General features: G+C 40.3%; 1 protein-coding gene across 4 annotated transcripts in view; it reads left to right on the top strand.

The window, feature by feature from the left end:
• Positions 1-14,468, top strand: part of TMEM131L (transmembrane 131 like) — a 164,146-nt gene that overhangs the window by 128,592 nt on the left and 21,086 nt on the right. For all 4 annotated transcript variants that reach the window (XM_074993153.1, XM_074993152.1, XM_074993151.1 and 1 more), the window contains 5 exons: positions 499-1,121; positions 8,720-8,874; positions 10,285-10,409; positions 12,408-12,565; positions 13,722-13,907. In XM_074993153.1, the coding sequence (XP_074849254.1) occupies positions 499-1,121; positions 8,720-8,874; positions 10,285-10,409; positions 12,408-12,565; positions 13,722-13,907 (1,247 nt within the window). The remainder of the gene's footprint in view (positions 1-498; positions 1,122-8,719; positions 8,875-10,284; positions 10,410-12,407; positions 12,566-13,721; positions 13,908-14,468) is intronic.

The raw sequence follows: 14,468 nt of genomic DNA, 5'->3' as shown, positions 1-14,468 counted from the left end.
TACATATCTCACATCTCATAGAACTGGAAGGGATCTCAGGAGGTCATGGAGTCTAGTCCCCTGCCCTCTTGGCAGGACCGAGCACCATCCCTCTCAGATTTTTTTTAATCTGTTTTACCCCAGACCCCTAAATAGCCTCCTCAGGAGCTGAGCTCAGAACCCTGGGTTTAGCAGACCAATGAGAAGACAAACATCTTTTTTCCTAGCCTTTTCTGTCCTCTTTCTTCTGACTTTGAACTCCTGCACTCAGGGAAGAGTGCGTGGAGGGACAGTTGAGAGTATACACTGTGTACAGAAGCTCTATAATGAACTGGGAAGTCAAATACCCTCCCCCTCAGCAACTCTCTTTTCCAAATTTTACTGTCTACCTCTTCCAGTTCCTTATAGTTCATTAATGTTGCTCTCTGCCTCTCATTGAAGACTGTTTAAAAATGTGATTTAAAGATGGCTTTACATATATTTTTAAAACACCTTAATAATTATTTATTTCATTTCCAGGGGCAGCTGCAAGACCTTTATGGATTCCTGTAGCACCTCTGATAAAGGCAAAGGCAAAGGTTTCCTTTCTGTAGGTGCTGCATCCAGCCGAAGCCAGAATGCTGCAAAGAGAAGTCCAGCAACCTATAGCCATGCTCAGAAGAAACACAAATGTTCAGTTTACTATAGTAAACAAAAAACAAACACAATAACTGGCAGTGCTGTTGCAACTACTGATGAAAAGCAGAATCAGACTATAGAGAACCAAACCTCAGCACCCAAAGAGGACATTTGCACTGATATTGTTAATGAGAACTGGCTAAACCTAAAATATGCAAATGGCATAAATGTAAACATGCAAAAGAATTTAACTCTTCCAGGAAACTTTCTGGATAAAGATGAAAGTGCACTAAAAAATGCAGTTCTCATGCAAAGTACTTCTTCAGAGTGTGATTTGAAGGAGGATCTGCAAACATGTATGTTTCCTAAGGAAACTAACCTAAAAACGTCAGAAAATATAACTGAACTCAAAGAACAGGAGTTCTGTTCTCTGAAGGTATCTAAGAAGCTACCTGAAAGTCACTTGTCAAGAAATTCACCTCAGCAACAGCCAGAATTGCAAGACATTTCCAGGAAAAATAATGGTGATCTTTCTATTTATATAAATCATTTTGAAATTAGTAGACTTTTTGGGTGAAAATCTTGGCCCCGTTGAAGTCAGTGGGAAAACATTCCTTTGCTTCAGTGCGGCTGGGTCTTCACCCTTTGTGCGCATAGAGGAGATTTGACTCATGCTTCTTGCTTTTGATATCAAAACAAAAAGCAGTCAAGTAGCACTTTAAAGACTAGCAAAATAGTTTATTAGGTGAGCTTTCGTGGGACAGACCCACTTCTTCAGACCATAGCCAGACCAGAACAGACTCAATATTTAAGGCACAGAGAACCAAAAACAGTAAGCAAGGAGGACAAATCAGAAAAAGATAATCAAGGTGAGCAAATCAGAGAGTGGAGGGGTGGGGGGTAAGGTCAAGAATTAGATTGAGCCAAGTATGCAGACGAGCCCCTATAGTGACTCAGAAAGTTCCCATCACGATTTAAACCATGTGTTAATGTGCCAAATTTGAATATAATGATTTTGATATGTGTTTGCAGATTTGCAAGCAAGAGGATCTGACCAGAAAAAATTCCTTTGTGTTGTAAATCACAGCTGAGGCTAAGATGCAACTTCAAGGGTATTTCTGAAAGATTGCAGCTGAAAGCAAGTTTCATATCATATAGATATGATAAAGTTTTAGGACTTCACACTTGCTTCAGTGCATAAACTCACACTGTGATATTTGTAAAAGTTAAAGTTTAGAGGTGAATACATTTCCACCATAGACAGAATTAAAATACAGTTTGCCTTTGGTCATATATTCCAATTTAAATCTTAAGAAAAGTTTTAAACTCTTTGGGGAGCACAGCTATGACTATTTAGGCCCACTGAAAATCAGGGGTCTTATTGTTGAATTGCTAGGGATCCCACTGACTTTGGAGTTGTGATGCTTAGCACTTCCAAAAGTCAAGCATTTGGCTTTTGTAATACATGTTGTACCTCAGATCAGGCAACCTCTAGACCTGACCCTCAATGAACAAGGGAATTTGTTGGGCCAGGGGAGGCTCGCTGCCTCCAGGCCCCAGCCTGCTGCCCCTCCATGTCACCAGCTCCACTTCACCCTGGCTGCCCTCCCTGCCTCTGCCAGCCCCCCACCGCCCCCCCGGCCACTCGAGCCCTCCTCCCTCCTAGTCTAGTGGTCCCCTACTCAGTTGACTCCAGCCCCTGGTTGGCTGACGCTGGCCTCAGCCCTAGCTGGGCTGTGGCCCCAGCTGCCAGCCCTGTGGATTCCAGCCCCATCCGGGCTGCCACGCGCTGCGATGGCCTGGGAACACAAGAATCGCTAGGCTCCTGTGTTACTTGGCTCCCACACAGCAGTGCTCCCAGGTGCAAGCCTTCCTGTTAGCCTCCCTTCTGAGTCTCTCTGCTCCAGGGAAGTTTGTGGTCCTGTCAGACCCAGATTTTGGGAGGTGCAACCTGTGTTACTGTAACCTATTAAGGTCAAAAGCTGCCACCAGAATATTTGGATGTTCTCATATTATTAGGAATCGCAAGTTGCCACTCTTATCAGAGACTTGAGAGATGTTTAGCTGATGTCTTTAAATCAAGAGACTAGGCCTTCCTGGAGGAGAGGTGCTCAGGAGGAGTGTTAGGCTGTCAAAGGAATATTTCTCGTGACTATGTGTTTTTACCGAGAACATGGAAAAAGCAAATCTGTTGAATCCCAGATATTCAGGTCACAAAATCTGGGTGTTTTTTGATGTCCTGATAATGCTGTGCTGCCGGTTGGTGAGATGTTCCTATCTCTGCCACAAACTCACTATTTGACCCTAAATTAGTCAGTTACCCTGTGTGGTCCCTCCTCTGTTAAATAAATTTACAGTACTAATATTTACACATCTCAAGTATGTAGACAAACTAATTTAACACTTATGAAGTCCTTTGAAAATGTTCAGATGCTCTAGAAATAGTGTTGTTAACCTACTTGTATATTTTGAAAGCAACTAAATAAATTTTATAAATACTTACACTTTTAAACATAACCAAATACATGGGAAATCAGTTACACTTCAGAGAAATCCTTCTTTCTACCTAAACCAAGCCATTTCATATGGTAAACGCTGCTGTATTCGTAACAAAAGTAAATCTGTGTTTACCAAGTCATTTTTATTATCATAAAATACAGACTTTCAGGGCTGGAAGGGATCTCTAGAGGTAATCTAATCTGGCCTTCCTGCCTTGGGGCAGAACCAACACCACCTGGACTGTCACTGATAGATGTTTGTCCAACCTTCTCTTAAAATTCTCCGGTGATGTGGATTCCATAGCTTTCCGTGGAAGGATTTTCCTAATATCTAACCTGAGTCTCCCATACTCACTTGTCCTGTCTTCACTGGACATGAAGAACAACTGATCACAGTCCTTTTCTCTAATAGCCCCTAAGTTACTTGAAGACTGTCATCGGGTCCCCTCTTAGTCTTCTTTTCTCAAGACTGAGCATGCTCAGTTTTGTTTGGTTTTTTTTAACCTTTCTTTATGGGTCTGGTTGTTTAAATCTTTTGTTGTTTTTCATGCTGTTCTCTGGACTCTGTCCAATTTGTCCACACTTTACTTAAAGTGTGGTGCCCAGAACTGGCCACAGTATTCCAGGTAAGATTTCACCAGTGCCAAGTAGAACAAGACAATTACTTTCATAAATCTTGCATATTTAACTTGGATAAATACACCCCAGGTGCTAGTCTTTTTTACACCATCATCATCATCATATTGTTGACTCCTGTTCAGTCTGTGGTCCACTATAACAACTGTTGTAGTTGTATATTCAGTTTGCCTTCCTAAGGAAGTACTTTGTGCCTGTCTGTCACGAATTGCATCTTGTTGAGTTGACCAATTCTTCAAAGCTATTTTGAATGCTAATCCTGTCCTCCAGATTATTAGAAGCTCCATCTTGGTGTTGTCCATAGATTTTTATAAGCATTCGCTCTAGTCTGTTATCCGAGTCATTAATAAAAATATTTAATAGTTTTACATTGACCCTATGAGGAGTCCACAGATAGTTCTCCTCCAGTTTAACAGTTTAGCATTGATAATTACTCTTTAAATATGGTCTTTGAACCAGTTGTGCATCCACCTTATGGTACATTCATCTAGCCCACATTTCTCTAGTTTGCTTGTGAGACTGGTTCAAAACCCTTACTGTGATCAAGCTATATCATGTCTACTCTCTGTGTCGAAGAAGGAAATTAGGTTGGTTTGGCATGACTTGTTCTTCGAAATCCATGTTGGCTATTACTTAGAGCAAATGGTTTCCAACCTTTTCAGTCACAGGGCACACTTCAATGAGACAAAACGAATCCACAGCACACCCACGTTTTTCAGCTGAATCGGTTGTTCATAAATGTCACTTACATTTACTATGATTATGGTCTTACTAGAGAGGTTTGCACCACAGCAGTGCATCCAACAAGCTGAACAGGGATCAAATGGGATGTTGACTAATTGAGTGACCACTGAAATTACTTGCAGGGATTGGCCGGGGTATGGGTTTGTGTGTGTGCTCCAAAGAGCAGTCTCCTACTCACTGCCTCCTGCCTGGCCACATCAGGGAGGGGACATGGGCACTCCACCAGCCCGTTTGGGCTGAGAAGCAGCATTTCAGCTGCCTCTTGGTGTGAATTCTGAGGGAGCGGCATTTTCCTGCCTGGAGCTCTGCAAAGATGAACTTCAAGGGGAAATTGACAACCCCTGCAGCTTGTTGCTAGAGCTCGGGCCTGTGTGGTGGCTCTTTGCAGAGCCATAACGAGAGGAAATTGACAAAATTTCAGAGCACACTTGGACAGTTCTCACGGTGCACTAGTGTGTGTTGGCACACTGGTTGAAAACCACTGAACTGGTAGCCCTGTTATCCCTAGATGCTTACAAATTGTTTGATAAGTTTTCCAGTATCTTTCCAAATACCAGCGTTAGGCTGACTGATCTGTAATTTCCCCAGTCCTCCTTGTTTTCCTTTATAAAGATGGGTACTATATTTGTCCTTGCCTAGTCCTCTGGGACTATACCCATCCTTCAGGAGTTCTCAGAGTTACCTGTTATTGCTTCACTGAGTTCTTTAAATTCCCTGTGATGAATTTCATCAGGTCTTGCTGACTTAAATACATCTAACTTATCTAATACTCTGTAGATGGTTCTTTCCTTATTTTGGTTTCCATTCCTTCCCCTCGTTTTTAATACTGACCGTGTTGAGTGTCTGGTCACAGTTTTCTTTTTTAGTGACTCATGAAGCAAAATAGACATTAAACACCCCTGTCGTCTTAAGGTTGTCTGTTATTAGCTCTCCTGCTCTGCTAAGGTGTGGGACTACATTTCCCTGTCTTTCTCTTGACCCTGATACATTTATACAAATTCTTACTTTCTTTTATGTCCCTTGCTAGAAGTCACTTTGTCCCTACATCCTTGTGCTATTGCTTTGTACTCATCCTTTGCAATTTGTATTTTTATAGAAGTCCCTTTTGCTTTTCAGATCATGAAAGAGCTCCTAATGGAGCCACAGTGGCTCTTAAGATTGTGCACATCTTCACATTAGGATAGTCAGCTGTAGCACTGTTAATATTTTTTTTTAAATGCTCTTCTAAATTCCTTTTTTCACTTAGATTTTCTTCGGGGATTTTCTTTCTTACTTATCAGCTCTCTGAGATTTTAACGTTTGCTGTTTTGAATTGGGTTGCGTGGTGTCAAATGTTAAAGAACTAAAAGAATTGTTTCAATGATTTCTCGATTCCTGGCATACTTGGGGTTTGCTGGCTGTCCAAAGCTCTGTGGTTTAATTGTAGATGGTTTGGGACTATAAGTTAAATCTTATACTTTCATGACTGTTAATTAGAGACTGTCTTTGTGACACAAAGAAGCCTTCAGAAAATAATTAATGTATTACATCGTGGAAGCCAATTGACACATTTTTAGAAGATAAGCAACTTGTTTGTTTTCCAGCCCCACTCTGCGATCTTGCTTATTGCTTGCTGACAAGTATCAGAGGGTAGCCATGTTAGTCTGTTTCCACAAAAACAAAGAGAAGTCCTGTGGCACCTTATAGAGTAACAGATTATCAGAGCATAAGCTTTTGTGGGCAAAGACCCACTTCACCAGATGTGAGTGACATGTATCGGATAAAGTGGATATTTGCCCACAAAAGCTTGTGTTCCAATAAATCTGTTAGGCTACATCTACACTTAGAGAGTTTTGTCAACAAGACTCATGGAGCGCGCGCACGCACGCACACACACAAAAAAAAATACATTTTGTCAAGAGAAACTGTCGACCAAAAAATCCATGTAGATGCTCTGGGGTCCGTTTGTCAGAGTGTAGACATGATCTGTTGACAGAAGTTTTGTCAAAACATCTCTTCTGACAGCATCTTCTGTAAACAGATGCTTCTAGTGTAGATGTAGCCTTAGTCTATAAGGTTCCACAGGACTCCTCGTTGGTTTTGCTCATTGCTTTGTTTTGTGATGCCTCTTTGCTCCTCCCCATCTCCTCCATGCTCATCCGTGCCCCTCTCATAGTAATGCTCCTGTTCACACAGGAGGGAGGTTTGACTTCCTCAGAGGCTGCGAGCATTGCCAGTAAACTGCCCAAAAAGGAGCACTGAAGAATGAGATTGGGATAGGTGTTCTCTTCTCCCCACCCCTGTTCAATCTGTGGGGTAGTCCTGGCCTTCTTATGTTCCTTATGCATGTCATGTGCAGGGTAGCCTAGAACCTTGCCATTAGGTCACTGGGGAATCACAAATGTCTGTATTTCTGAGTATTTTGAAGCAGAAGAATTCAGTAAATATTATACAATTATACCAGTGGAGAACATTGAGAGATCCAACCAGTCTGAAAATGGGGCAAATCCTTATAGCCTGACATGGCCTCCCACCAGACAAAAGCGAACATTTCTCAATTAACACAAAGACTAAGCAAGAATAAAGAAGCCTACAAAAATAAATGAATCTGAAGTCATCTAAAAGCAGCCACTGAGGGAAACTCGGCTGACTTCCTCTAGGGGAGCATTTCACAACCAGAGATCCTCTTCCATGACATCCTTGTTACTGTTTTTATTATTTGCTATTTGTGTTGCCGTCTCACTCAGTCATGGCCCAGAATCCCAAAGTGCTAGCTGCTGTATCAACAGGGAACAAAAGAGGATCCCTGTCTCAAAGAGCTAGTGATCTAAGTGTGAAACAGCATATGGATACAGACAAATAGCTGGGGTGCATAAGGAAGCAACAGCAATTTTGGGCAACATGATGACTGTGGTCTCAGCATACTGGCAGCCCAACCACACACAAGTGTTTGTGGGCATCACAGCACATGGTTTTGAAGGAAGATAATGAATTGGCCTATATAGGAAGATTAATCTGAAGTAAGACAATGTAAATTTACTATAGCTTGAACCTCTCTAATCCAGCATTCTCTTGTCCAGCAGCATCCATAATCTGGCATGATTTTAGTTAGCTGGACTGCCACTCATCATGGGTATGGCCAAGTTTCCCATGAGCCCATAAAGTTTGTTTACAGCCACCAGTCTGTACAGCTCTCAGTGCTCTGTGCTCTTATTTAGCTGTAATTTACCCCAGATGCTTCTAAGAGCCCAGTCAGCAGTGAAAGTGTTGGTAATGTGCTAGACAATATTCATCTCCTGTGGTCCAGCAGATTCTCTCGTTCTGCACAGATCAGATTGGGAGGCTGCCAGATGAGACGTTCAACCTGTGTGTGATTTCTTATTCCTGATTAACTACCTGTGTGGACTCTCTTGTTCCAGAATGAGTGCATCATTCTGAATGATTTTCATCCACTCACTTAATCCATGTTAGAAGAGGGTTAAGAGAATTTGAAATAAGGCATTCTCGTTCTTGAATAAGAGCATCCACAAATGGAGCTAATCAGGCATTAGTCTTTTCAGGAGAACCCCTCATGTAGACAAGACTTTAGCTTTGTGGATGGTTGTGGGGAAGGGCAGGTTGGGAGAAGGCAGCAAAGTGCTTGTTTGAAAATTTAAACCAGTTGTCTTTGGAGACTGGCGTAATGGGGGCCAATGGGTGGTAGAAGCTGACATGTTGGTAGAGAAGGAAAAATGGCAAGTAGTGCAGGAATAGGCCATGAAGAATATTGACAGAACAACCAAGTAGCCTACGTGTGATGTGATAGATAGAGAAATGGGAGCAGTAGAGGGGTGTAAAAAGAGGGCAAAGAGAATGATGTTTGCTGAAGCAGGTTGAATAAATGTGAATTGCTACATTTCATTTAAGGAAAGAGAAAAGGGATATTCGGCAATCAAGATTTAAGATGATGAGAATCTGGTTGAGAGTTGCCGCTGAGTGTGCCCCCAGTGTTGCCCTAACAGTACAGGGGTTAAAGATGCACCGACAGGGTGATTACATAGGCGAAGTGTATATTAATACTGCTGTATATAAAACTTCTTGCAACATGACTATTAACTTTTCAGGCCGGGGTGGTAAACAACAAAGCAAAAATGATTAATCATCTTAATGTTTTGGGAAGCATCCCCATTTAAAAATGTTGGCCAATGTGGAGCAGGAGTGACTGGGGAAGTGAATGGGAGCCTCGTGCTCTTCCCAAGATTTACACTGTTTGTATTTCATTCTAGGGAATCACCAACAAGTGCCTCTCAGGAATGAAACAGAAAACTGTGAGACATTGAAAAAACAAATTAACACAAACCCTTCCAATGAGAAAAAGATGAGTAAAGGACCTAAGGAGGATGCACCATGCTATGGAAAACAGGAAGTTGTTTCAGTTGAGGTTGGTATTAAATAATCCTACTTGTTTTCCAATTTACAATGCCTACAATAAAAAAGAGAAACATTCACTAAAGAATAAATCCTAAAATCTTCTTACTGACGATCTGATGAATGACTAGAACCACTAGGTTGTGATTGTCCACGTATCCTAGTTATGTGCATTAACCCTGGATTAAAAATGATTTAAAAAAAAAAACACGTTTTGGTGGAGTTCACAAGTAGGTGGTATGTGCAATGTGGGCTGTATTGCAAACGTGTTTCCATTCAACTAAGCAGAAGCATACAGACTCACACAGTCTGACTTAAATGTAGCACCAAGTGTCAGCAACAATACTGTTGTGTGGGGAGCTCCCACCTTGTTAGAGGCCCTGTTAGAGAGGTATCTTGCAAACAAGGATCATCCGTCCCCTTTCCACTCTGTTGGGTTTTTTATTTTTGGGGTGTGTGCGGGGGGCAGGGGAGTAGTTTTATAGCCTGTATTATTGTGATCTAGTCTGACCTATGTGTTCCCTTCTGGCCTTAGAATCTGTGACGCCAATCTCTATGCCAGAAACTGAATTTGAGCTTGTAAAAAGATGAATTAATTTCCACAAAATGTTAAATAGTAATAACCACAGGAAACCTGCAAGATAGCATCTTTTGATCCAAGATTTCAGGAGCTTTACAAACACTGAATATTGAATTTACAGAGTGTTTTTGTAGCTTTCTAGGGTTACTGATAGAGCAGGGAGCAGAATCAGACTGGGGCTCTGTCTAATCCTTCATGGAAAGCATTAATAATAAATTACACGCTGTACTTCCAGATTGAAAACATATAGAATGCATTTTCTATGTCCTAATCTTGTCTTCAGAAAATGTTAGTGCAGTTTTAAATGGCTTTTTGTCATATTCTGCTGCTTCTCGTGTGTTGCTGGTGGTAGTCTGTTGAGTCCAGTATAAATTAAAACTTACACTTACTAATATATTTTCTGTTTTACTTATCCTCATTATTACTTTAGTAATAATTCAGACAAAACAGCGGGGACGCCACCAATACATGAGGGAAGAGAGAGTGTATTGCTGCTGAGCTCCCCCCAAAACTGATCACAAATCAGGCAGCTGTTTCTAATTTTTAGTCCATTAAGAGTAGTATAGTCTTGGTCGTCCGTGCACATCCTACTTCAGTCAAGGATAGGGAAAGAACCAGGAGAACCAAAACATTTATCTCATTTACTGGTGATAAGAAGGTCTGAATCTTGGCTGGGTAGCTTTAATTGGTGATCTTGGAACGTGGCACTAAATACTGCAATAATTGTAAAACAATCATTTTGTGAATATGCTTTGCTTAGACAAAACCACTGATGTAAATTTATCAAAGTTACTTCATTGATAATAGATGTGTCGTCTCACTAGTTCATGTCTGTCTTTTCAGCAGGAAGATGTGTGTCGGAAGAAGAAATCTCAGGAGAAAAGGGAAGGGAATTTATTGAATATAAGTTGGAATAGAAGTAGGACATCTAGAAAAAACAAGAAAAAGAATGTTAATGTATCTCCAAGGTGTGTGTTTCATCCTCAGATGATCATAAGTTTTATTACCCTGCGTTGAAACTGGGCATGCTTTCATTTCTACATTTTCAGTCTCTTTAGATTTTGTATGCAGTGTGCTAGTTATGTTATTGATAACATAATACAATCCATTGGCAGAACTGTCATATTAATACTTAATACGGGAAGCATGTGTTTGCCCACTTGTCTTTATACCAACACAAAGATGTGTACACCCCACTCTGCAAACAATCTAAAAGGAATTCTTTTAATTTTAGTGGAACTGCTGGGTCTCTTTGCAGAATAAGGATCACATTTAAGGTTCAGATGGGATGGTTTTAAAAGGGAAGTTAAGTGTCTTTGGAAATTGCTACTTTGAGTCTTCTGTTTATTTTTCAACTGTAAATTGTTTCTTGCTGAGGAATTCAGATTAAAGGAAAAAATATCAATTTATATGCCTGACAACAAATGAAATAATGCTAATTATGCAATTGGAAAATATGTTATACCAGCACTTTTGTAAACACCTATTTCCTGTCTTTGAGCTAGCAAGCAGAGGAGAAATGTGAGGGTTTGAATTTATATACTGGTCAGTATTAAATTGCCTCTCCCTTACAGACTGGAAGTTTGCTTGCTTTGAAACTGAGATGGTTAGTTTCCTTTCCAGTCTGTTCTGAATGGATGAAATCCATTGTCTCTAGCAAACGAGTATCTTTTGAAATGATTCCAAGTTCATGTGAATCAGATCATCTCTTTGCTAGTTTGAAGTAATTTTATTTTCTAATATAGTGTAAAGATGAAGAGAGGGATTTTTATTTTAATAAAGAAGCCTGTGAAGTGTAGTGACTTAGAAATTAACTTTTAAAAGAATGTCTTGGTGACCTCTAGACATACTGACAAAATGACTTCTCTGTGGCTCGTAGCCAAGTGTTAATGGTAAGTTAAAGCAGTGTCAGATAGGAATATTAGACGAGAATGTGTAAAGATCCTTAAAGATTTTAAACTTTTTTGAAGTTTATTTCAGTCACTTTTAAGAATCAGTTAATTATAAGCTTTTCCTATTATTTTATGTTGCCATCTGCCATTATTAGAGTATCTGTATTACAGTAACCTCTAGGGATGCCACCTGGAACTAGGGCCCCGTCGTGCCAGGCACACAGTAAGAGAAAGTTCCTCCCCTGGACATCTTAGATTTAAAGTCACAATCCTGAAAAGATCTATGAGTTAACACATACTAAGTAGTGTGTCTAGATTAATAGTTTGTAAAGTCGTGGACCCTTTTGATAATCCTGCAGTCTACTCACAACAATATGTAGAATTCAACGCTTGGGTAAGTCTTTGTCGGATCAAGGTGTGTGAAGTCAAGATAAACAAAAATGGAAGGGAAATGCTTATGTCTAGTGTTATTTCTTTTACCACTTCATTTAGTTATCTTCCAACAATCATTGCTTTCTGGGAGTTAAAATGTGACCATCTACTCTACATAGAAATAATGACAACTCAGATTCTTATTTCCAGTATTAGTTAAGCTCGTCCTCAAATACGTAATACTAAACAATGCTTTGTGTTTCCACGGTGTAATTGTATTTTGCATTTAGCCCTACCATCTGATTCGCTACAGGCTTCCCTTAACATGGATCCAGCTGATAATGTGTTAGATCAAGAAATATTGGATTCTGTGAGCTAAGAATTTAGTGAAAACCAATATGTATATGCATGAAATATGTAAATCAGTGCCTCATTTGCATTTGCATTTTCCCTCATTTGCATTCCTCTTTTGAAAGAGGAATGCAAGTGTAGATGTAGTCGTAGTATTGGAGAGAGGGATGTAATGAAAAATACAAAATTTTTACATTTTAAAGAAGCGTGACAGTACTTCTGTCTCACAGTCTCTGCTATTCTGAGGCATAAAACTCTTGCTCTTGGATTGACCAAGCTGCTAATTCAGTAATTGGAAGGTGAAAAATGGTAGTTAAATTGTAAACCCATTTTGTTTTGTTGTTATTTTAGGGTTCCTGAACAGAATGAGTTGAAGCGTATGTGCAATGAGTTTGAAAGGCCTGATCTGAGAACAAACATTGGCATAAGAAACTGGTGTGCTCAGAGAAACGGGGAAACTTGTAAACCAGACCAAAAAGTTGGGAATTTGTCTACACAGGGAGAAACAGGTATGTAAGCATTGTTGGGATTGCAGTAGGAAAAGGTAATACGTAGTTTTATGACACCAGAACATTTTGATTCATTCCCTTGGGGATTTTTTATTTTCCTTGCTCTTAGTCTGACCATCCTGACCAACGAGGGCTGTATGTAGCTATTCTGGGGGCTAGCCACTGAGATTGCTGAGATTCCAAGAAATGTGAAACGTATCCCTTCTCTGAGGGGCTGAGTGCATTTTATTCACAATACTCCCTAGTCAAAGTCAGAAGAAGTGTCAGGGCATGCAGCTGTATGGCCTGAAACTTTTGGGTGAACAAAATGGATGAGGTAACATTTTATAAGAGCAGCTTTTATAGGTGAGAGGGAGAGAAGCTTTTGGGTTTAGAAAGCTGCTTTTTTAGGTCGGCTCTGTGTAAGCTGAAAAACTTCTCTCTCTCACCAACAGAATTAGGTCCAATAAAATGTTACTTCACCCACCTTGTGTCTCATATCCAGGGGACAACACTGCCTTAAAGTGTTTGGGGCATGCCTACCTATCAACTACCTCTGTGTGTGTGATAGAATCCCTGTTGAGATCAGCTGATGTGACAACCCAGAGAATACCTACGTACAGCAGAGTGTGGGATGGGAAATTTTCAGTGGATAACCGCTGAAGCCAGGACCTGTTCATCTTTCCTCAGTCTGTCTGCTTTTCTCAGCTTTTAGAAGGGGTGTGTTAGAAAGTTAAATAAAAAATTTGTAAGGTAGCAGTTTTTATTCTTGATAAGAGGAAGAGAAGGAATGTCCATAATTCATTAACTGTTTGTTTATTAGATTTAATTTGGTTTTTCATGTGCATGCTTCCAGGATCTTTATGTAATCTCACTGTGTACGGTAAAATCTATGCTGCTTAAAGAGCGCTGAGCACTTACCATTTCTTTCTTCTGTCTCAGCCCCTGTGCATCATGATTTGTTGTTACATTTTGTTGTGTCATAGGTGTAATTTAGATAGTAAGCACCTTGGTGCAGGATCCTTGTCATCTTGTATGCCCATAAAATGTCAAACATGTCAGAGAAGCCATCTGTAAAAAATGTTTTCTGCTCCGAGGGTTGAAAGGATGGCTATAAATTCACATTTCAATTTTTATTTAAGTTTAACAGTTTTTCACTTTTTCCCAAATTTTTCAGAAAACTTTTGTCAACAGTCTAAGAAGAGCTGTTTGGAAAAGTTTTGCTCTGATTCAAGCTCAGACTGCGGAAGTTCCTCAGGAAGTGTCCGTGCCAGTCGTGGTAGCTGGGGCAGCTGGAGTAGTACCAGTAGCTCTGATGGAGATAAAAAGCCCATGATTACTACCAGGCATTTTCTTCCGTCAAGTAAGTATTGGAGTAGAATACGCACAGGTACATCGGAGTTTGTCTTCACTTTGACTAGCTTAAGGCAATGGAGCCCTTATTGATAATGAGACTGTGTAGCCTGTGCAGTGTGCCAAGCAACCATGGCTTAATAGAACCAGGCCTTCATGGTAGTGTTCTACAAAGTGAGGGGCCAGCTGATAATTTATTTACAGTTGGCATTCAGTTCTGAAAGTGCACATCCTGTTTAATACAATGTACGTCATGTGTACATCTAACAGAAAAGCGGGGTTTGCATTCATCCACTCATGGTTCACTGGGCGTAGCCAAGCAATCTAAAAATAAAATTTCTACAGTCAAAAACTCCAAGATGCGGAAATGCTGTATTTGTTGTTCCATCATCATTACAGTAGTATAAGTTTGAAATGAACCAGGGATGATATATCTGACCTGCACACATGCTGAGATCTTTCCTGTGTCTAAAACTGTACTACTTGAGTGTGTCAACATGAAAACTTATTGCTTGGAGAATTCCTTATAAACATTAGAAAAGTTCAGAATTCATTCATTGCTCCCCAGTGC

This window comes from Carettochelys insculpta, chromosome 4, assembly GCF_033958435.1.
Source record: "Carettochelys insculpta isolate YL-2023 chromosome 4, ASM3395843v1, whole genome shotgun sequence".
Lineage (NCBI taxonomy): Eukaryota > Metazoa > Chordata > Testudines > Carettochelyidae > Carettochelys > Carettochelys insculpta.
This window is presented reverse-complemented; position numbering and strand designations above follow the sequence as displayed.